We start from the raw sequence: 23,130 nt of genomic DNA, 5'->3' as shown, positions 1-23,130 counted from the left end.
ACAAAGAAATCATTGTGAGGTCACTACATTGGTGGATAACTGAACTAGTCACTGTCAATTTACCACCCTCAATTTGGCACCGACGATTGTTCACCAGTCGCTTTTGTTCCTGTGATTTTACTACCTCGGAAGACCTTTTTACATTATTGAAAATTTTGAAGAGAGGGGTACATCGTATGAGAAGGATGCCTATGCTGCCTGGGTAACACGACTTAAATTGACAGAATACCTACAGATAGAATGCTAGAGGAAGAAAAACGCCCAAGGAAAATGGCTAGCTTCTGCTCTGGTCAACAATGTGGATGGGAAGCCGAAAAGTATGATTCGCGGAATGGAAATGTTGAGGGCTGGTAATTGAAGGTCATTTAAACAAGCTTACTTGCATGGATAAATCATCGTGAATTCAAAACCTTAATAATGATGTTTGGAGGCAATTTGAACGTATTGGCTTGGGGGATGACAGGAACTGGTTGAGAGCACTATAGTAATAAACAGGGCAGTACATCCAAGTCGTGGGTTTGATGGTCTTTGGGGCTTCATCCTCAGTCATGATTTCATGATGTTCAACTAGCATGCGTAGGTTTTTTTCTTCCCTAACTTTACAAGGGATTGGAGGTCGCCGGCGTCGGACACTGACTGCCGCCGGTTGGACGCTCACCACTGCAGTAATGCATCTGGCTCACCTGGGGGGAGCCGTTGCTGCTCATGTTGGCATGACCACGCCATGTGCCCAAATAGTTTCTTTTAATTTCGCATTGTTTCACGCTGCTGACGTATCTTACGCTATCCAACATGTAAACTTTGCCACTTGAGAGTACCAGAACGCCTCGACGAGGCGGATAATCACGCTCCTAGTCGAGCCCCAACCAAAATCTTTTCGAGTTTGCCAATCTTGTGTTACATCGCTTTTCCTTATTGGCCTAGACTACTGTAGTGAAAGGGTCATTGCTAAATTCTTTTCCAATTTCCAACCTGAAGTCGAGCCTAGTTTTCCTAGCAGGATATCATAATTAAGCGAAAGCGCCCCTGGATAGAAGAGGTTCCAAGTTAGGCTAGAAGGATCTATCTTCTCGCCTCCTCATGGCCTTGCGTTTCCATGTCTTTTGGCTGCGAGCTATCATTCCCGGAAGATTCTGAAAAGGGAACTGGAGCAGAGTAACCCCCAGAGTAAGAAGGCATTACTGCCATCAGCTGTCGCTGCACGGTAACATTGGGATGGCCTCAGGTTGTGCAGTTTCCTATCGTACAGTGAATAATTCTTTCATAAATACTTTTGCGCCACTCGTTCCAGCGGCGATGGATCTGACGGATTGACGCGGAGCCGGTCTGACCGTCTCCACTCTTCTCTTTCAAAAGACCAGAGCTCGATCTCAATCTGCTTTTAAGGGGGCCGCTCCTCGACTGTCCTTGAGGGCACATGATCGACTGCGGAGGATGCTTGGGCAGGGATTTCTCCAGCAACTGGAAGAGGGGGGTGGAGATCTACAGCGGGATCTGGCATCGCTGGGGAGAGTTCCTACCAGGACTTCGTGGGTGCCTCGGCTCGGCAATCAAAGCGCAGTGACGATGAAACATGTCTGTGTCGGCAACCTCAGCATCAGCGTGCAAAGGGTCCAAGAACAGCAAAGGTCCATCTTGCTTGTCAGTCCGTGTTTGTGGTTCCCCAGAACGAGTCTTCAGCTTCATTGCGCTATCCGCCAGAAGTCCCTGAGGCTGTTGCGATTGGCCGGAAACAGCTTTGGCGAAACAGCTCACGATATGATTGACCAATTTGGATCCGGGACATCAACATATAGTGCCTGATTGCGTAAAGCCATATTGGTACATATCCCGTCTCGAGGCGTTCCATATTAATCCGCCAGCTTTTCTTTGGCAAGATACTTCTGTTTAGCTCAGACACATGGAAATCGCAGGCGGCGATGTAGTTCGTTTCTATGTCGAAAGGGCATTTGAACATCTTAGTGACGGGTAGCTTCTGCGGATCGAAAGACTGGGACACCTGACATAGAGAGCCAAATGACAATATGAGACCTCCATTACTTGTTGCGATGACTGCGGTTTGATAACTGGCGTCTATGGAGGTTATAGCCCAAATGGCCTATGGCTAGTGTTAGGGAGCTGGAGCGGGAGGGGCTCCCACACTTGATAGTAACCCTAACAAGAACATTACAACTACCGATCTCAGCAGAATCTATGGACGATTCGATTCACGCATTTCGAACAGGTTCGCGAACTCATATCTAGTATTCAAGCAGGGGTTTGCTCATGCGGACAGCCATAACCTCAACAACTCTAGCCACTGCATCATTGCATTCGCACCAAAGATGTTCTGGGTACACGGTCCATAATTGATGATGGGATAAGCTACTAAGGACAAGCGAACTTCATGCAAGAATTGCCCAGAGTCAGAGTCAACGTTGACGTTTTCTGAGCTTGTAGTTCTTGGTGATTCTCTGAGGCTTTTCTCTTCTTGAGCATTGCGCGTGAGGCTGGATGGGGCGATTGACCGCGTGCAGTGGGTTGCCCCCGGAGACTATGGGGAAGGCATCATACGGCAGCTTATCGTCGTGGATCATAATTGGATCATCGCAGTCTTCCCAAATGACAAAGCTCACTGGCTTCAACGCAGTTTCGCTCGAACGGTCAAAATCGAGTTCAGACGAATCTGTGGCATTCGTGATCTCTTGGAGATGCGCTCGATCTATAATTGCTAACCATGAAGCTCTGCGGCCTTTGGTGGATGATCTCCACATAGCTTAAAGGCCAATTTGCTCGGTGTCACCAGCTCTGCAGGGCCTTGAGAACATTCCATCGGCATTTGATCGTGCTCATCATGGCTTATCGTAGCTCGTTGGCTTCGTCTTCGTCGCACAAAAAGCACACACAGGGCCCCGTCAATTGCCATGTGCGCTCGCGATCGTATATTTTCTGTGTATCCTTGCATCGGAATCCTACGCTCAGATGTTGTAGAGCAGATTCTCTCACATACGACAACATGTTGCCTGAGTCTCAGTGCTAGAGCCAATGCTAATCATCGAACTGTGCGCGATTGAGTAATGGCTGGGGCACAAGCCTGGTGAAAATATCTGCTTGACCCCCAACCAGATGGCAGACATTTCAAGTGATCCATGGACACCAGGTGCGAACACGTGGCATATTGCAAGACCCATCGTGGTGCGTTGGCCCTTTTCTAACATGGACTGTAAGGTCATAGGGTCGATGGCCGAGCTCAAGGCTACCTTCGGGGCCCATGGCTCGCACTCATCAAAAATCCACACGTACTGGCTTTACCCAATTCAAACTGAAAACCACAAACAGCCTTTCACGCTGTCGGTCTAAGCTCTCGAGGGTTCAACATCAGCCGTAGGAGGGTCTGAGCGTGACTCATCATTCGGCGAGTCGATGATCCATATTCTTCTTTTCTTCACATTGTGGGCCAAATACTGCCCTTCGGGCTTTAATCTCGGCCTGCATGGCTCAAAACGTTCTGAGACGATCTGGTGGGCCCGTTGAGTGGGGCTGGACAGTGGGGGCCATTCCGGGAGACCGTCAGGGGCACTCCCGAGCTTGACTGCTTAAAGGAGAGCTATTTCAGGCCAACCTGGGGTAGAGGAAGAACAAAGAAGTTCTGTAAATCCGAAAACTCGAAGAGAATTGCACCGCTAATAATAATAGCCTCTCAACAAGTAGAATCTACCCGTCGGTAAAGATACCCCCGAGGTGATACGGCAAACGACAAAGTGGCCACTTGATACTTGAATCCATACGATACTTAGGTCCTGTCAACAAATTGGGACGTAGATAATCAATATACCACGACGAGCGGACGGTCGCATGAAGACACTGGTCGGCCGAACATGTCTAGATAAGGAGACGCTTTGGGACAACTAGGCCTAGTGGTGCGCAAGACAAGACAAGGCTCACAGGGCGCTCGATCGTGTTAAATGGATATGTTCCTTGCACCAAAAGCAGATGACGGAGGTATGGTATCGCTGATTCCAGGCTGGAGACCGAGTCCAAGCCCACAAGCTTCGTGAGCCCATCTTCTCCAACCGTGGGATAGCTCCTCCCATCTCAGCGTTGATGTGGTAAGATATAATGATAAGTTGGAGTCTGATTCAGGGGGGTTCTGCCTCGAGTGTTGACTGGAGGCTCTGCAGGCGAATGAATTTCGATCCGACCTATTCATTTTCATTGTGGCTGAGCGCCCGGGCGAAGATTGGGCTGTTGCAGATGATCGACAGCGAAGCCACCAATCACAGTACGCATTCGTGTCAAGAGATGAGCAGGCTGATTGGGGGCCGAATACTGCCCGCTGTACGGAGTCCGAAGTAAAGATCTACATATGACTAGTATATCCATGGATTCAGGCGTGAGGCTGCACCTTTCGGTATTGGTTGCCGTTGCCTGACGGACTTGGCTGTGGCTGCGGTTTGTTCCTTTGGAAGGGCGCACACCCATCCGATGGTATAGGCATCGTGAACGAGTCGCTTTCGGCATGGGGATATATCGAGCCTCGGGACGAGTAATATTGTGTGTTGAGATAAGTGGTAGTATTAAGTCAAGTTAGCTTAGCCATATTGTTGGAGTTAGGACTCCTCATCTATTTATATGTGTCTTGAACGATCCCAACGTAGGCTCGGCCACCGTGATACTCAACAATTAGGGTCAGACCTTTGCCGCGATCATTGCCGAGTAGAATGTCTGGCGGTGAGACCATCGCTGCGCCTCCTTCGCTTCCAGAGTTGGTATGGCATGGTAGAATGAGCTCAAGGATATTGGCTCAAATATACTCGGATCCATCGTGGTGATATTCAGGGTTCTTCGGTGCTAAAGAATTCGCCACTTGAAGAGCCACTGGAGCGAAGGGAGTGGAAAGTTGTAGGAGGGGGAAAACCCTCAGTAATGTCGCCGACATTATGTCGGTGTATATATCACGTGAGGCAGCCCCATTAAAACGACTCCCTTTATACCTCCAATCGAGAGAACTTGAGATGAAACCAATATCCTGTAGTATTGAGCGGAAATATATAAAAAAATGAAAAGACCGGATAGCTGCTTGTCCGCCGTATCGGACCCTGCTTTCAAAACAGCTGTGGGCCAATGTTGCATGCCTGATTGGACAAGATATGGCCTCTGCAGACCGCCTTCTTTAACCAACCGGGAAGTGGAATGTCCATAGTCCAAGTAGCAAAAATGTGGACCAATTAATGAAAAAGGGTGGTCCTTCTAGCAACCTGCTGTTTAAGGGGTCGTTTTCCCCGCTGATCAACCTCAACTTGTTTCCACCCAACTTGTTCGTTGCGGCACAACTCGGATGGCCAACTTTCTTAACTCTCTCACTGGAGCTAAAACTAATTGTCTATGAGAGCCTACCTGATCTAGATGATTCTGTTCGCCTCGCGAGGACATGCCAAGCCTTATCCGAAGTGTATCATCAGCACAAGAGTACAATACTTTGGTCGATAATTGTAACGATTCCCGCTCTAACTCCTATTATGAAAATACTCATCCTCAATAGCGAAAGTCTGATCATCATAAGTATGATGCTTCTTTGTGTAGATTGCATGATGAAATGTACGGCGCAGAAGAAACATCGATATGCAAACTTCCGACTAAGCCACTTCAGCCTATCGCCTGGATGTTTGGGAATTACTCTAGGATTGACCATCCTAAAGCTATGAGCAAACAAGGCCCTGCCAGGCATCTCAAAAATATACTTTGCTGGTGGCAACTCACGAGCTGGCTTCGGAACATCTACCTTAATAACATGGAATTGTACTTGTCCGTCCTGTCCTTTGTCGATTCGGAACACATGACATCAAAGCAACAGCAACAATACGCCCTGGCGTTGTATTTTGATCGAACATATGGTATCACCGGCGCAATATACCAGCAATTCTCGGATCGGGAATTCCACGATGTCTCCAAAAGAAAGTTCTATCGAGCCGTCATGGGCCGCCTTCTGGACACCAAGATCCTTCAATTTGCTACATTGTGTCAAAGATCAGCCAGTTCTAATCGGCTTTTGCAACACATCCGCTCTATGTGGTCTGGGAGTTCGGAACGTACCCCAGAAGAGTCACTCGAAATCCTAGAGGCGTTTGATTTCATCTCCAACTTTATGCTTCTACATATTCTTCGTGGACCCTATACTTTCGTGGAGTGGGGTCTTTCGTTGGATAGTGATGAAGCAAGGGAGGCTCTCTTGTCGGACCCTAACGATACGTTACTCAGTAACTGGGTGTCTCTGCTACCACGCCTCCAGCTATACTTATCGCCGTTTGACATTCTTGCCGCTTTTAGAATGGATGAACTAAACAGTGAGACCTCGCGGTATTTTGCCTCGCTGCTTGCACTTTCAGCCCATGACCAAGGCCCTCTAGGTATGGGCGAGATAGAGAATGAAGTGTCTTACAAGCTGGAGCAAGAATATCATGTGGCCGGCCACACCTGGAAGACGTATCGCCACCACGGTTGGAGGACTGGTGCCAGAGGTGCAATTTTCGACGCACGATCCAGTGCCAAGAGAATTGCAAGTGAGATTACTCGAATCAAGTGTGACGGTCGCGACTGGTGGACATTGATAGAGCAGGCATCCAATGATGCGCCGGTGGCATTGGATTTCCGCGTTCCTGATGATTTCCTGACGATATTTTCCTCGTTCGGTGAAAGCACAGACATTGACGATATTCGCTTCGTCATTACCAAGGAAAATTTTTCAAAGCTAAAATGATAACGATGAGACCTTGATGAAAACATACAAGCATGTCGAAGTTGGATGTGCCACCACGGTGCGTCTAGGGGCCATTTTTTCAGTCACACCGCCACTTTGATCACACAGTTTCCGACCTCTGATTCGCCGTGAGTCGAACCGGTGACATCGATACAGGTCACATAAGCTACTTTGTTCTTAGTCTGATAAAACCATATTCGCTCGTGGCGATGTCCTTGGAAGAATCCTGCACTCGGATCAATTGGTAAGTAAGCAGCCGCGGAAAAAGTAGCTTTGCTCCATCTGATTGAGACGTCGAAAACTCTCCTCATCCATGTCGAAACAATTTGTCAATAACCAGGATCGGCACACGACTGAATCGAGGCACTTGCCAAGGGTGGCCACGCCATGAGATACTTTCTGTGTCTTAATATTTCTTGTCTACTTGTCAAAGCCCCCACTAGCCCGTGCCTGTCTGCAGAAGCCTGCAGCATTATCACAGCTTTTTCCACTATTTTTGGGGTTCAAAAGCCACGTAAACATTGACTGAGCATGAAAGGCCCAACTGGTAGTGGAAATTGGAGCCGCCAAAATCTCTCTACAGCTTTACTGAGCCTTAGCTTTGTGCTAATCCTCGTGGGTGGTTGTTGCTCTATGTTGAATGGAGGCAGTTTTTGATTCCGTGACACGTGTCAAGTGGCCTATGACTCTTCAGTATCAGGCTATTAAGGCTTAGACCTTCTATAGCTAGCACTCGGACATTGTCCCATTACTTTTATGGCCGGCTACTCACTTCGATATTCTACTGTTGCCGGTTATGTCAGCATTTAGCAGTCTAGATTCTCTTCCTTTCGACCCCTTTCACCCGATCACCCTATCACTTCCTTGTATAATGGTCAGCTGAACATGGAGCATCTTGAAGAGTGTGATCAAAAAGCACAAAATTGCGGGTCGCAGAATATATGGATCGACGTCATTCGTAAGCGCGCACTAGGCTCAAGAAGTTCTTCTGATAATTTCTTATTGCAATGCATTGGGACGCTTTGGGCCGCCTGAGGCTCGGAAATAGCTCCAATTGTGATCGAAAAACACTATTTTGAATGCCTCAGGTATTTGAAGAGGAAGCATAACAACATCTCAACGAATAGTGTTGAAAACCCCCAGGCAGTAGCATAAGTCCCATCAGATTGGAAAACTTCACGGATGATCAATGGCATTTCTTATAACGGACTCACTAAGTATGTAGATACTACTTCAAAGCAAGGACCCGTATGCCGCGATACTCACTATCAAATGGTGCTGAGTGTTCCCCTCTTGTACGCGTGAGCTTGCTCTTACCATACCCAAGATCGATCACTTAGCAGCTATCAGCCTCAGCAGAGAAAAAGCGCAGAATTTAACTCCAAGATGATATTCGTTATCCTTAGGAAAGATTTGGTCTCTGAAGGCAAGAGATAACTGTGGGAAGCATAAAGTTCCCATACGTCTTGTTAAGCGCTGGACGGCAAACCCCTATTCCAATGTTGTTCAATCAGGGCCCCAGGCAACACAGGCATTGTTTCAACGCGCCTGTAAACTCTCAAAGCCGGCTGAATTTTTTTTGACCTCCTGTTTTTCTGGTAGATGATTGCGCAAGGCGCTTTCGTGGCGCGGACAATACGCTTCAATTCTGCGATCAGACCAACAAGTTTTCGGAGGTTCTCTTGGTGTTGTAACTCCCATGCCAGAAACCTCGAACCGGCGTCCCATTCTTGAACCCGGGTAAATGTGCCCTCGCGGTGATACCCGATCATAATTCGGGGCGTGCGGCTGAACCACAGTTGGGGCATAAATCCATCGAGGCGACAGCGTTCCTGACACGATTTTATTTCTAACGTGGCTGCCGTAGGAATTCCGCAACCCCGATGCAGAACCTCGGTTGGCTTGTAGTTGTCCGTAGATGTGACCGGATAATTTTTGGTGGAGGCTGATCGAGGTGCATCCGCAACAAGCCCAGTCAGACTCTGCGGTTCGCCAACCTTCACATAATATGCATCCACTTCGGACCGTACGACACACTTTAGGGCTCCAAGTGTATAATGTATGACTCGGTGGTGGTCTGTACTGTCGACTAGATCCTCCTGATAATTGGAGGAGAATTTTTCAAAATTGCTCCCGTATGCTGGGTTATGGGAGCCCGAACGAAGAACCGAATTGTTTGCCTCCCACCGCGTCATGAAGAGGGTGTCATTCACAATGTCCAAGTCGATCCTGAAGTCCCGCCGAGCTGCACCCTCCACCCATTGCAACAGCTTCCTGAGATTGTTGCGGTTTGTTACCAAATCCACGTCGTCGAAGCGGAAATCTGAATTCACGGCCGTCAGGGCCCGAAATACGGGCTCGAAGTGGTATGTTGGTATAGGGTGGTATTGCTGCTCCTCTGGACTGGTAGGGCAGTCGCGGGTCAGGGTTATGGGAAGAGGATGAGGACTCCACTTGCGTGGCGCACCTGAGGATCATGTCAGTTGAGAAATCAGAGGTGCCGAAGACAATAATGAAATTCGGTACCGGGAACATAAATCGACGGTTCGAGACATCTTCTCCAATTATAAGAGCAGAGAAAGTAGCAGGGTTCGCTGCTTGAGATGGCCTTGTCACTATGGAGAACCTCTTTGAGGTCAATGCGTAGTATCAAATCCGCCGTGTTCTTGAAGATGCTCCGGGTGCCCTTCGTTCTGATTAGTGCCAAGAAGAGCTAGCAAAAGGTGGTCTCAATTACTTCTTCGCCGGCCTCCGCCATCGTGATTGGCCTTCAAAATCGGTCAGGATTTGAGCTTGGTATGTAATTTCGTAGGCAGGTGCTTTACCCTCTGGATAAGAAAGACCGTTAATGGCTTCTGATAGACAGCGAAATGTTCGTCTTTGAGGGGTCGGGCTGTTCTCTCATTGATAAGGCGGACCTCACCTCGCCCCTCTTCAGCAGAAGCGTGACCATGCAGCCACGATAAACGTGGCTTCGACTTATTGGCCCGACATAGTGCTCTGATATTACATCCCGGATTTTTACAGGCGGTACGAATTGTTGAGGTTCCAACATAAGGTAATTGATGTCCCAATCCTGAACTGTGTCGGCATGCCTCTTCGGGCGATCTGGGGGCCGTATGTTTCCTGATTGATTGATGGATTGATTGATTGATGGATTGATTGATTGATGGATTGATTGGTTGATGGATTGATTGGTTGATGGATTGATTGGTTGATGGATTGATTGGTTGATGGATTGATCGGTTGATGTTTCTCGTTGCTTTTCGCAAACTGAGGTCGAATACAGCCCCCTGACAAGTGTGCACTGCACCACTTAGCATATTGTCAGGGATTGTAAACCTTGGATCACTGGCGGAATCATGCTTCAAGATCAGTTTCACCATTGTTCTCTTCACATTAATATTACAAAAATGAAGCATCCAGTGGCCAGAGACGTGTCAGGTTATGCCCAAGCTATGTCATGTCGCCTTAAGACATGTGGGGCTCCATATTTCAATACACAGGAAAAATCGGAGTGGGATATTTCTCCTACCGAGGCGAGTGTTTGGGGGTTGGAAGGGCGTGAATAAAAAGGGACAACTAATTTTGCAATTGGATCCCTCAATCTGATACAGCTATAATATCGCTACTGTAGTCGGAATGCGAGAATCTGATCCGTCGACACTCGAGAGAGAAAGAGATATGAGCCCTGTAGGCCTTGAGGAGTCAGAAACGACCGCTTTGAATGGAAAGGACAAAGCTTTTTGGTGACCTTTACACCGCCGCCCTGGCTCGGCGGACATGTCCCGGTAGAGGGTCGTTCGTGGATGGTTGGTGATGCATTGGAGCCGACATCATGCGTGAATCATAACCAACGTTCGAAACGGTACGGGCCGGGAGGTCACCCGACCGCTGATCACTTAGCATGCGTGGAATGTGGGGGTTCCAGTAACACGCGCATGATCCGTTATTTTCTGCTATCCCTCTTGCAAGCATCTCCGTCAAACCTAAACCTCGACATGCTCGATTTGAGGCTTTTGAATTTGAGAAGTACAGCAACTCCGCTCTTGCACTGTAGACGCTCCAACTAGGCCTGGGTCCAGGACATTAGGATCGTACTGCACCTATGGAATACGGTTACGAGCTGGAAGACATTACCGGACCATCATTGCGCCTAAAGGAAGACCAATAATAGGTCTACACGATGATGGGCAGCAGGCACGGAACGATGGTAATTTTGTGACCCGGAATAAGGCAACCGGCCACGGCTGGAGATGAAAGAGCTCCATGAACCCAGCCAGTATCTTCTTCCTCAGATAGCCAGGTTCTCTGTCCCATATCTGGTCTTTCCAGCGTCGACAAAGAAATAGGTCGACAATAGGTGAAACGAATGTTGCTCATAGTAAGCTAAGTCTTACGTACATTGGAGGGGCAGCGAACTGAAAACTGTACAAGTTGCGAACGATCTCATCGAAGTGAGAGAAGCGGCTGGCAAAGGGTTGGGCGTGTTTGCGAAAACTAACGTTCATCTTGGCCTGCGATGCTTTTTGTCATCGTTCAATCTGTAATTAGCAGATGCCTTTCGTGGCTCATTCACTGGAGGTTACACCCGAAATTGTCGAGCTGTGAGAATTGTTCTTTTATATAATTATAAACGTAACGTGTCACTTAGCTAATATGAGCAGAAAAGATTGAAGGAAAGCGTGTTGCTTATCTAGTGCATTAGCGACTCAGTGAGATGAGGAAACACGGCGAAGTTCTATAGATACGTTGCGTGTGATCAGTGGCCGCATGCCAGCGAGCGGTTCAAGTCACGCGGACATGAGATTCAACTTCTAAGGTTACAGAGAGATCGCGACAACCCTCGAACAGTGATTCAGGAGTCAACGAAATTCGAGGGACCCCACCGCCAGTCTCAACACAACTTCCAAGTGCCACCAAGAGGTAGAATCTCAAATCCTAAAGTAGACAACAGAACAGTCCATATGCCGTCGTAGCTAACACTGTCACTGGCAGGGATCTTCACGCAGGACCGAGGCACAGCCTTCAAATTAACCGCCTGCTTCTCTGCACGCTGAAATCGTGAAATGATATCAAAGCGAGCGATGTGTGGCCACTGATGACACTCGCTGCGGACAGAGATAGAGGTATTCTTCATATTCTGCAGTTTAGCTCGGCAGAGGATGCACAGGATAAAATCTGTAGGTACGGCTCCAGACTAGAGACACGTAGAGTAATCAGCTCGATTCATTTCAATGGCCAGATTTGTATCACTAGCATAGTGGTCAGACCCTGATCAGGAACCTCTTCGCTGACCTACCTACGTGAGGTCAACTCCCTGCGACCACAGCGGAGGCTCTAGTTCTAGTCATAAATGACGGTTAGATAAGGTCTAGAGCTGCTGCATTAAAGTAACAAAAAACCAAGACTTTGTCAAAAGTAACCGGAAATATTGTATGATAAACGAATTAAACTAAATACATGAACTAGTGTCCCTAATGCCAAGTGTGCCCAAACTCAGGACTGATCCTACCCGGTGGCAGGTGGATTAGTAGACATTGGCTCGAAAAATAAATTGATTTCGGAGTAGCAAATTATTACTCCATAATATCTACCCCGCTCGGGGTTGATTGGCAAAGCAGACATTTCGTATAGGCCGCTGCAACCAATGCCGCATATCCAGTCCAGTTTGTACCCATGAGAATCGGCGGAAGCGTGGATCCCACGTATCGCAAGACAATGGCGTAAGTTCATTATTCCAGCAGCACCCAAATCGAAACACAGAATGTTTTCTCGCGCTAGAATTTTATTGCGGGTGACGGCGTCAGCTATAAGCTGGTCTGCAGATGCTGTCGAGCCATAATGAATTGCTGGAGTGTCCTTCCACCCGGAGCATGGCGGTCGTAGAAATGGAAGAGATGGATCATCGGTCTCGCAGGGATGATGAACATGACTTGGCTATAGTTTGTCGGTGGCCAGGCCTAGGTGCTTGAATCTCGTACAGAGTGGTGGATATTTGTTTAAAGCTCCATCAACAATGTCATCAATCCTTTGATCATTGATACAAATCGCAAGTTTGTCCACTGCCACGCACAGAGCGTTAGGAGGCAGACAAAATGTTCCGGACGGGCAGTTCTGATCTTCCGCTGACATGGACAAACTGAACCGATGAATACCACCATCCTGGCCGTTGTATGGGCTGCCGACAACGATATCACCAAGGCGGATATCATGTTGTTGCACCGTCACCGACACCGATCATTAAGATGAATTGGATACTAGGAAAAGAGCGTATCATTTGCCACAACAGCCACCGCAGAGCTACTGCTGCACCTATCAGGCGCACAAGATAATACAACATCGTGCTTCCCAATTTTGCGCAAAGTGTAAGTATTGCTGTCGCGGGCCGTCTGGAACCAGTCATGCTCTTCGTCACAAGACGTTTGAACGGTGACATATTCCTCAACCTTAGTATAAATCCTGTTGTGATATGAGGCTAGTGCAGATCAGGAACCAAGCCGCACCGTCGGAATTAAGTCCGATGCACCTATACGGACGACCCCCAATCAACTTGGCTTATTGCTGTATATATAGCCTCATGTCTCCCTCTGAAACAACAAGTCAATCTATACCTCTGAACCACAACAAATCCAACCAACAGTATAGCTCTGAGGGTCGAGCATCATATTGCGGTGGGAGGTGAAGTCAGTCCTGCAAGTAAACTCCTAAGGAACTGATAACTACCTACTTATCTAAGGTTGGGGTTTGTGGCCTCTGTGTCCAAAGATAACATAGTGGAAACGAATGATCTTCCAGATCCTCACTTCTTCCCCGCACCAAGCGTCATCTGTCATGTCCTCAACGCTTCAGGTGTTCGGCATTGTCATTTGATCATTTGGCTGAAATTAGGATAAGTCTGGGTGGCTTGTGGAACAGTGTCCTAAATAAGGTAAATTACAGAAAGCTTGAAAGATTCCCTTGGAAACTCAGATATACTGATTCACCGCTATTCTGCAATTTTGCATCACAAAAAAATAGATGACAGGTCCAATACAGATTGCAGCAAACTATTAAATAATCAGATGCTCGCCTACGAGACTTATGCCTTGGACTTGTATTAAGAGCTTTGCTTATCATTCTTCTCTGTTTTGAAAGGGTTTCTTGGACTAGAGTTGGGGACTTTGCTTTTTTGGAAAAGTAATTAAGTGTTTCTGGTGCTCTCTAGCTCGTAGAACAAGCAAATCACTGACTTCGAAAGAAAAGACATTGCATGATGGTCATCCCGACCCCTAATCAGCTCGACATTCAAACCTGCGATAAAAGGTGCGGCCTCCACGAGTATAGCCTTACCTGCGGAAACCTGCATGCACTGCCCTTCGATATCCTTATCTACTGCGCCAAACAAATCATTGAAATCACTCAAACGACGAGGACGAGAGAGAAGCTTTATATTCTGAAGGAGGCCGCTCTTATAAGGTGCGACGGGACGCTGGTGCTATCTCTTAACGTTGACACTAGATCTACTAGTCGCAGCGTTTTAGATGGTGGCATTTTCGAGTTCCCTAATCGCGTTGCAATCGAAATGCTCTTGAATTGGCACTTTTGTCGGTCGGAGTGGATAGAGAAAAACCCCGACGCGGATACCAATGTGATCAATACTGTTCTGGACCTTGTGAGTGTTCTGGAGCTTTTAGAGAACTTGCATATTAATGCAAACCTCGATATCTCTCCAGTACTGGAAAATCTGAAGATCATACCCATCAGAGACCTCCTCATATAATCTCATCAAAGCTGGAGGCTAACAAATCTATAAAATCATTTTTGAGCGCGATTGGTAGTTCAAAAATCTTGAACTTCTTTTTGATAAGGCTGCAAATTGCCCGCGTAGCATCAAAGATGAATGCTCAAATAAGAACTCGTTTCTTCAATTTACTTGACAGGAGTGCTTCGATTAAACCGAGGAGGAAGATGGAAATAAATGTTGGATGGAAATCGGATTTATTCTAAGAGTTTCAGGCCCAACGACCGTGCTACACTGTCATTTAGTTCGGTCTATACCATGATCGCATTTCTTTCAAATGAGAATTGGAGTAGTCGATGCTGGGTGATGGTTTAAGCAAGGAGATATGTGTATGGTACGCTGATGAATGAATTGAATTGGAACGAATGTTTGCTGAGTGCGAGGCGAAATGAGTTGAAAGCGATTCTGACAAGAACTGGGGATCATATAAACCCCCTAGATGATCTCCCACAGTGAACTACAGACACTTAATCCCAGTCAGCCTGACTGGACCTCCCCCGTGGGATAGAGATCGGGGTCGAGCATGTCGTGCTGCTCATCGCGACCTTACAGGAGGGTATGCTACCTCTCCGCCGAGCGCCATCCTGGCGAGTCCCCTGATATGTTTGGAACTTGTGTAGGCTGCAGCTATGTGCGCTCCGTTGTAGCGCCTTGATCATGATTTCCGGTCATGTGTCCTTCAGCTATAGGAGCGCATGTTGTTTGCCCCGCGCGCCAGGCGAGATCGAGTGAGCGGTAAAAGCGTACCCTCTCAGCAACAGGAACGTAGACAACATCTCTGGAGTGATGTTGATAGTGTGCGACTCGTGGAAAGAAAGCCTTGTTGATCGTCTTGAGCTACTGTGCACTGGAAAACCCAAAAACTAGCTGAAACGTTCTGGCCGAGCAACGAACAGGCCCGGGCAACGTTGTCCGCGCAGTGAGGAATCCAGTAATGGCAGTTCGGCCAGTAGACAAGAGAAAGAGCACGGCAATTTTCCAGGTACATTAGCTTGATTGGGTGCACTCGCGCCGCGGTGACGCGTCCTGGGAGGCCGTGACTGAGTTGAAAAGTGAAACATCGGCAGCGCGGATATAACCTAACTTGGAGTCAACCAGACTCCAGCACCCCGTGGAACAGGGTGGGCCGGAGACCATAGGCCCATAGGACGGACCGGGCCGTCGAATGTGGATACGGTACGATTTGATACTACGATGAAATAAACGCCGGCATACGACGAACCGCGTTGAACTTTAAATGGCATCCTCGACCCAGTTGGTGGCCTACTGATCTTCCTGGCGCTAAGATTTCTTGATAGTCTGGACGCTCCCACATGTACCCCTAGACAGGAACGCCCATCGTGGTAGCATGGCACACCTCCATGGCATAGATGTCAAGTTCTAGAGTGGCCTGCTCGCTTAGGAGTACGTTCGGCACTTGCCTTTCTAGCGGACTTATAAAGAGCTCAAGTGTACAACGACAATCCTGGGAGATATAATACCAAATTTAAATAGAAATGCGTCTAGCCTTAGTGCCCTCAGTGCGCCGCTGGCCTGGGCTAGACTTGCTATCAAGTAGGGACTCGGCAGAATTACTCAAGCAGCGCGTGAGCTCTGCGAATCTTTCTGTCGCAGACTTCTCAACCTTGATTCCCTGACCCTCGATATCATCCATGCACCGTAGCGCTTGTTCTTCTATTTCCTTCGTGCAGTCATTGGCCGTAATGCCTAGGTCAACCTTATAGTCGTCGACCTGTTCCTCCAAGTCGGCTTCGTGAGTTCTGTATCGTCCCTCAATCGCTTCATCACACTCATTTAAAGCACTCTCGACAATATCACCGACAACTTGTGATTTGAGGTGCTCAATCGTCTCATCGACATGTTGTTTGAGGCTGTGCTTGAGGCGGCGCTCTAGCATCTCGACATTGGCAATTTCGACTGTCTCAGACTCGGATGGCAGATCATTGTCTTCATAATTTTTTTTGGCCAGCAGATGTCGCCGTCCCGATCGAATTAATACTTGGCATAACTCCTCATCGGAAACTCCACGGAGCTCCTCTTCAAGGGCTTAGAGACTCCGTCACGGTCGGACAAAGAACAATGCCGGTATTGTCAAGTGTCAGGCTCAGTGTTGAGACGGCCGAAACTCTTTTGACACGCGCCGGGAGCATGGAAAACAAACCAGGCGGACAGAGGAGGCCGTTGCTTTTCCGGGCTAATATACACTTTTTGACTATTCCTGGGGATATGTTCAACGCCAGCGGTGATCTGCCGCTTAGGTTAGCGAGTTCTGTCGTAATCTTAAGGGAGATAGATCCTTGGTTGGCCCTTTTATCATGGGCAATACGAAGGACAGCAAAACAAGAAACATCGAAATCGGGTGTATAAACAAGTATTGCCTTCTCGAAAACCCAGGCCAGGTTTGGCGATGCGTTGGTCATGGTGTTGTTGCAATATTCGCTGGATAAATAAGGGGAACCCTCAATGAATCGAGTAGCCCTCCCACCCGGGCTTTCGAATAGCGTTGAGCAGCCCTGACTCGCGTAAAATGTCGGATGAGTAATGATAACAAGAAGATGCGAGTAAAGTGGTAAAGCTCTTGCGGCCTTGCCCCGAGTACATGCCCAATCCGAAGTCCACAAGTGAAATCGGAGAGTCCTGTGCAGTCACAGGAATGACAGAACAGGAGACGCGAACAACAAAAAGCAATACTTCCTTTACAGGACGATGATGTGGGAAGGAGAGGTGAAGAGGAAATGCCTAGAGAGAAAGGGAAAAGGGGAGGCTGGGGCTTGGCGGGTTTGGAAATCTGAACACGTGACCGGATACCGGACTCTGGACTTGAACGGAGCTCGGATTTCCGTATGTTTTTTTTACACCCTTCTCTTAGTTTGCCAGGGCGAAAGGAAACCACGACAACTCTATTCGGTGCAGTAACTACATATGAACAACATAGAGTCAAAGAGAGATAAAACGGTCAAGTTTCTGCAATATTGTGGACTAAATATTGAGCTTTCTCGGTGCGTGAAGCCTACTGCATCACTGTTTTACTGTACGTATCGCTTTATATTCATTCGGTGCATGATCAGTGTATCTTATGAATCCACTATTATTCATCGTCTTACGAAAGTTCTACACCGGGGAAATCCCATGGTAGAATGTTTTTATGGCTTCTCTTACCTGTCTGTAAGAAGGCTAGTGCGCCGGTATATATGCATGTACCAGATCCCCAGTACCACTTTCACTATCTGAGTTTCAACCATCATATAGATTGCATAATCATAATCTGATTAGCTGTAAACAATTTGAGGGGCTTAATGCCACATAAAAGCAAGTGTGACAGACCCTAAAAAACAGTTGATTTCCCAAACATTGTGATTTGTGCGTGCCCTTTTAAGTCTCAGCGACTGTGATAACGTCTATGGAGCACTGCTACATTAATCTGCAACTCTCATCCAGCACCGTAGAAAGGGGCTATTCCCTTACGCAACAATGAGCGCAGTACTCCCGAAGCAGATAACCGAGTTGGGCATGCCACTAGGCCGAGTTGGCCACGTCAATAGTGTCAGTGACTACCGGCAACTCAATCACACTAGTCGCAATAAAATCGTGATCACGAGAAAGGTCTGCGCCTGCTTTTACAGTACCCACAAAGGGCACTAATCAATGATCTTGCAAAGATGCAGTACGAAGTGGATATGAAGAGGGGTTAAATAAAATTAAAAAGTAATTGGAAATGTCCCATTTTCTGGTTGGGAGCTACGGTTCTTACCAGATCAGATTTTTTATTGGAACAAGTTACCAGCGCGGCAAGTCTGAACTGAACCTTTTGCTAGACGACTTATTCTAACATGCAAGCTATATAACAGAGCTTTTTTCCCAGCTGGAACTACTATCCTTCTAAGCTTATAGTACCAAATGAGTTCATGTACTTGGGCTCTTGTGAGTGACCAAGTTCATTTCTTCTAACGTGAACCGAAGGGCGTCCATGGGCAGTGCTTTGACGCTCAGCTTTTCATGAGCTATTACGATAGAGCCCTACAGTCTTCAATGGTTTTTGACATAATTATTTTTCACATCATTCCCATATCCAAAGAAATTTTAGCAATCTAAGAAGCTCTATAGCGTAGGCCAAAGATAGCGCTACCGTCTGATTAAGATATTTTATCACGAGCCAATAGTGTGCCTTATGTATATATGTTGCTGTCTCTGACGGACAGTATGGCTGGTTTCCTTCCGGGTTTTTCCTGGTCGATGTAAAAGGGTACCGCCTAGACCCAAGACACATCGTCTATTTCATGATACTCGTATTATCGCCATCAACGAAAACCGCAGAAGCTATCTCATCGAGCCCAAAGATGCATCTCTGTCTCCCTAAGTGGGCGCAGTAAAATTCTCTCTAACGGGGTCATACTTATAGTCAACCGCTTTCCGGGAGAATCTGGTTGCATAGACCTACATGGCACTACGTTTAACTTGCGAACAAAGAAAAATGTTAAAAAATTTCAACTCTTTGACAGTACTCCCTCACACAGTTTATCAAGAGCTATACATATGCAACTTCGAGGCTGATGACACGACGTATAGATCTTCGTAATAATGACTGGACCTCCAATACCCAACTTTTTCGTCCCTCGGCTCTGTCCGTATAAACTATCCAATTTAGTTGACTTTTTGGGGTAAAATTCAGTACTCGGGCAGAAGATTGTTGGAATTTGTGGCTGGTGAAGACAAATTGCTGCTTATAGAGGTCTGCCCTGGTTCCTCTTCACTCGCTATTCTGCGATTTTCAGGGGTGTTGCTCTCCGCATAAACTGTTTCGTACCAACTTGGCTTCTGGCTTCTCCACTGGCTCATACCAGTCTATTAAGAACCCTCATGCTTAGCCCTGGGTTGAATGACGGAATAAGAGCAGACGCACCTTTAGAGCAAGACTCAAAAGAGCTGCTGCAAGTATCATCCATGATGTTTTCTGCTGTTGGCCTATCAATGGAATCAAACAGCTTTCTCTGTATGCAAGTTGCGTTTCACATGCGTTGTCCCCGTGATTGCGGTCCTTAAACGGCCATGCTCGATCACGAGTACTTCGAAGCCCGCAGCACTTCAGCTTTTGTTGAATTGACCGGATTGTTTCTATATCTTTGTTATGATAAAAAGTCTGCCACAGCGTCTCAACTTGGCAATGCAAGACGTTTTCAGGCAAAATATAAGCGAGGGCCACAGTTGCAAGTACTGTCGACAGCAAGGTGTGAAGATGGTTCAACACGAGAACTATGGTGGGTGATTTCGAGTCACGGGCGCTACGCCGTTGCCGGGTTGATGCTTTTGAACCCCAAAAAGAGAGCATAGCTAGTATTACACTGGTGAGAGGACAAATCAGGGTTGCTGTTGCCGGAATCCAGGTGGGTATGGGTAGGTGCAGAGACGATGTGTGCCACCAGGCGAGACTACTTGTAAGTTAGAGAGAGCTTTAGTCACTCATGAATGTTTCAGATGAATCTACTCACGCTCCAAGTACCAGGGCCGCCGTGGGAAGCTATAGTCAAAGGCTTTGGGTCAGCGATAGATGTAAACATAGCTCCTATGCTTGAAGTCAACTCCTTACCAGCACTAGAAGAGCGCAGAGAAAAAGTTTTGGTTGTCCATATACCATGATGGAAACTCCGTGGACGCACTGGGCTTTTGAGCTTCTCATTCAACCTCTTGGGATTGAAGACAGGGTTTAACCTGCTATTGATCTCTTAGGGTAGGACTCGGTGTTCTTATTTTGATCGCTTCAGGCAATCATGACTCACACCGACCCAGCCAACAGGGTTTCGCAGAGAAAAATCCGCTTGATTGGCTTCTCCGGCATCTGCACTCGACCAATTGCAATGAAACAGCAGAAGATATATTTTGGCTAGACAGGGAAAGCCACTAGAACATGTTTTATGAACGGTAACGGTAGGCATGACAGGTTATAATCAATAAAGACGCGATATCCTTGACTCATACGCGTATGAGCCGTGTGGTATTGAAAGTTGGTTCCTCGGCCGTTCTCGATCGTCAATACGAGTGCAAAGAGTGATAGTTGTGGAGAGGAATTCTAGACTGCAAGCAATGTCACTGACGAGTTTCTTACAATGATTGCAAGTAGCATGGCTGCGCTGATCATTCCCTACTTCAGCTACTATCAACGACCGCCAGTTCTTAGTACTAGAAACGGCATGGTGCGAAGGGGTCCGCAAGCATATCACACAGGGTGATCCTATTCACCGCCTCTCTCTAATTATTAACGCAGACCGTAGTCGGCAAATATTTTTTGTGATAGCAACCGAAGCCGCATCGCAATCTTTCATGAAGCGTAGTGTTTGGAAACAGAAACAATATATTCATTGCTCTCTTCTAATGCCTGATATAACCTCTAGACTCTATACCCCGCGATAGATCCGCCGGGAGCGTCACATGACCCGAAGATGAGAACTTGCTCTACGCAGATAGTGGCTGCTTTGGTTAAGCTATAACCTCATTGGATACCCATCGTGGGCACGCATATGCTTTACTTCTCTGCTTTGATGCCGGTAATGTGGAAAAGTCGGTGTGCATATGTAGCGGCTGTCGTATTCGTACTGGTTGGCATGCTGAGGGCAATCTGCATTAGCTCAGCTGTGAGACTTTCACTTATCCATGGCTGAGTGGCAGTGAGTAGGCGCCCGATAACAGAAAAAGAGGGTGCGGGCAGAGTTCCTGAGAAGGGGGTAGACTAGAATGGGCTCGGTTGATGTTACACAGACCATAAAGGGGTTCAGAAAATCTTACCTTTTGGCAAGACAAACAAAGGTGTTGGAGAAGAAAGCCGATTTGACCAGGCTTGTGCATGAGTTCTGCCAACACGTATCAGATTCGAAGGATAACAGTAGTCATGAGGCACTGATGACGCGTAAATGCGCTTCGCCAGGGTCACCATGGCAGATAGAAAGTTTGCTTTTCTTTTTCGCTCATGATCGCTTTCTGCCCCGCAGTGGCAGCCGTGAGTAAATGGTGAGACTGATTCCGACCCATGCTGATCGTTTCAACGGGAGGTCAGGGTAAGTCAATCACACACACACACACAAAGATTAAGATGAAACGTCCCTTGATGGACACATAGCCTGTTCGAACTTATGACAGCAATACGACGGCATGACTAATAATTTAGGACTGGGTCTCTATACGTCTGATTTGTCAGAGTGTAGACAAGAAACCGTTGAATGTACGATACTCGGAAAGTGAGGGGTATGCGAGTCGTGGCACAAAGTGATCGATTGCCTCGCAAGCCTGGTCTGCGGTGTATCTCATTAGACCTAACCCCGCAACTTTCGAGACTAATAGAAAATATTCACCATCAACTATACTAACGACAGTGAAATGGCTGCGACTACTTTATTCTCATGTGCGGACCCGGGTTGTGACAAAGATAGCAAATACTCGTGCAGTAACTGCAAGCTAGTCTCGGTAAGTTTGGAGACTAACATTGTAATTAACTAACATGTATAACAGTACTGTGATAAACGCTGCCAGGTAGCGCACTGGCCAGAGCACAAAATAATCTGCAAGTCGAGTTTGATGAAGGACAATTGGAGCCCATGCTGGGAAAGAGAAAAACGGACGCCATCATTTTCAAGCCCAAAACTTGCAAGTAACCTCCATAATCCATTTGGTAAAGGAATATATCTGTGGGGCAACGTCCCGGCAATTGATGTTCTCAATTTGGACCAGAATGAAGGGAATAACCTCTCTCGTGAAGTTACGATACTTTTTGCTGGTACGTTTGCTTTCTTCGTCCCAACAAAGGGAATTGCGGCTCACAATAACGTAACAGACCCCCAAGCTGCGCACCCCACCCAAAAACGCGTCGATTAATCAAACCTCTTCTCTTTAACCACCCACCATGCCACCAATTCGTACTCAATCCTCTCAAAATCGTACTGAGCAAGAGGGTAGGCTTTCATTAGCAATTGAAGCTATTCGAAAGCAAGATTTTTCCTCTGTACGTGGAGCAGCGCGCTGTTTTGACGTACCTGAATCGACCCTCCGTAACCGCCTCCATGGGGTTCAAAATCACGCGATATCTCGCGCAGAAAAGCTGAAATTGACTGAAATTGAAGAGGAATCGCTTCAAAAATGGATTATCTCTATGGATTCTCGTGGAGCAGCTCCCCGCCCGTCAACTGTACGAGAAATGGCAGATATACTACTGGCGGCGCGTGGATCTATACCCCCACCTACGGTCGGCGAAAATTGGGTTAAAAAATTCGTTAAACGGCATCCCCTACTATTTACTCGATTCTCGAGACGCTACGATTATCGGCGAGCTAAATGCGAGGACCCGAAGCTATTTTCTGAGTGGTTTTCTCTCGTTCAAAAAACAATCCTAACACACGGGATTGATTTTGACGATATCTATAACTTTGACGAGACGGGATTTGCAATGGGTATAATCTCGACTATGAAGGTTATAACGAGAAAGGAATTATACGGTCGGCGATCACTTTTACAGCCTGGAAATCGCGCGTGGGTAACTACAATCGAGTGTATAAGTTCAACGGGGTGGGCGCTTCCTCCATGCGTGATTTTTAAAGGCAAAGTTCTTATCGAATCTTGGTTCGATAAC

At 47.3% G+C, this 23,130-nt stretch overlaps 6 protein-coding genes across 6 annotated transcripts; 2 read left to right on the top strand and 4 right to left on the bottom strand.

Annotated features, from left to right (window-relative positions):
* Nucleotides 1–5,815: 5,815 nt before the first annotated feature.
* On the top strand, nt 5,816–6,736 carry N7511_008464 (uncharacterized protein; the record flags this gene model as incomplete). Its single annotated transcript, XM_057130841.1, has 1 exon — nt 5,816–6,736. The coding sequence occupies one exon, from the start codon at nt 5,816–5,818 to the stop codon at nt 6,734–6,736; it is 921 nt and encodes a 306-aa protein (XP_056981572.1).
* A 1,469-nt stretch (nt 6,737–8,205) lies between these two features.
* Nucleotides 8,206–9,494, bottom strand: N7511_008463 (uncharacterized protein; the record flags this gene model as incomplete). Its single annotated transcript, XM_057130840.1, has 3 exons — nt 8,206–9,203; nt 9,263–9,422; nt 9,474–9,494. 3 exons carry the CDS (start codon nt 9,492–9,494, stop codon nt 8,206–8,208), a joined length of 1,179 nt encoding a protein of 392 aa, XP_056981571.1.
* A 2,139-nt stretch (nt 9,495–11,633) lies between these two features.
* Nucleotides 11,634–11,876, bottom strand: N7511_008462 (C4-type zinc-finger of DNA polymerase delta; the record flags this gene model as incomplete). Its single annotated transcript, XM_057130839.1, has 1 exon — nt 11,634–11,876. The coding sequence occupies one exon, from the start codon at nt 11,874–11,876 to the stop codon at nt 11,634–11,636; it is 243 nt and encodes an 80-aa protein (XP_056981570.1).
* A 371-nt stretch (nt 11,877–12,247) lies between these two features.
* Nucleotides 12,248–12,669, bottom strand: N7511_008461 (uncharacterized protein; the record flags this gene model as incomplete). The annotated part of the gene is given in 2 exon segments (XM_057130838.1): nt 12,248–12,588; nt 12,606–12,669. The coding sequence occupies 2 exon segments, from the start codon at nt 12,667–12,669 to the stop codon at nt 12,248–12,250; spliced, it is 405 nt and encodes a 134-aa protein (XP_056981569.1).
* A 1,319-nt stretch (nt 12,670–13,988) lies between these two features.
* Nucleotides 13,989–14,498, top strand: N7511_008460 (uncharacterized protein; the record flags this gene model as incomplete). Its single annotated transcript, XM_057130837.1, has 2 exons — nt 13,989–14,194; nt 14,246–14,498. The coding sequence occupies 2 exons, from the start codon at nt 13,989–13,991 to the stop codon at nt 14,496–14,498; spliced, it is 459 nt and encodes a 152-aa protein (XP_056981568.1).
* A 1,507-nt stretch (nt 14,499–16,005) lies between these two features.
* Nucleotides 16,006–16,939, bottom strand: N7511_008459 (uncharacterized protein; the record flags this gene model as incomplete). Its single annotated transcript, XM_057130836.1, has 2 exons — nt 16,006–16,556; nt 16,681–16,939. 2 exons carry the CDS (start codon nt 16,937–16,939, stop codon nt 16,006–16,008), a joined length of 810 nt encoding a protein of 269 aa, XP_056981567.1.
* Between the last annotated feature and the right edge of the window lie 6,191 nt (nt 16,940–23,130).

This window comes from Penicillium nucicola, assembly GCF_028828085.1.
Source record: "Penicillium nucicola strain IBT 29836 chromosome Unknown utg000009l, whole genome shotgun sequence".
NCBI classification, from domain to species: domain Eukaryota; kingdom Fungi; phylum Ascomycota; class Eurotiomycetes; order Eurotiales; family Aspergillaceae; genus Penicillium; species Penicillium nucicola.
Note: the sequence above shows the minus strand (reverse complement) of the source record. Positions and strands in the feature narration are given on the sequence as shown.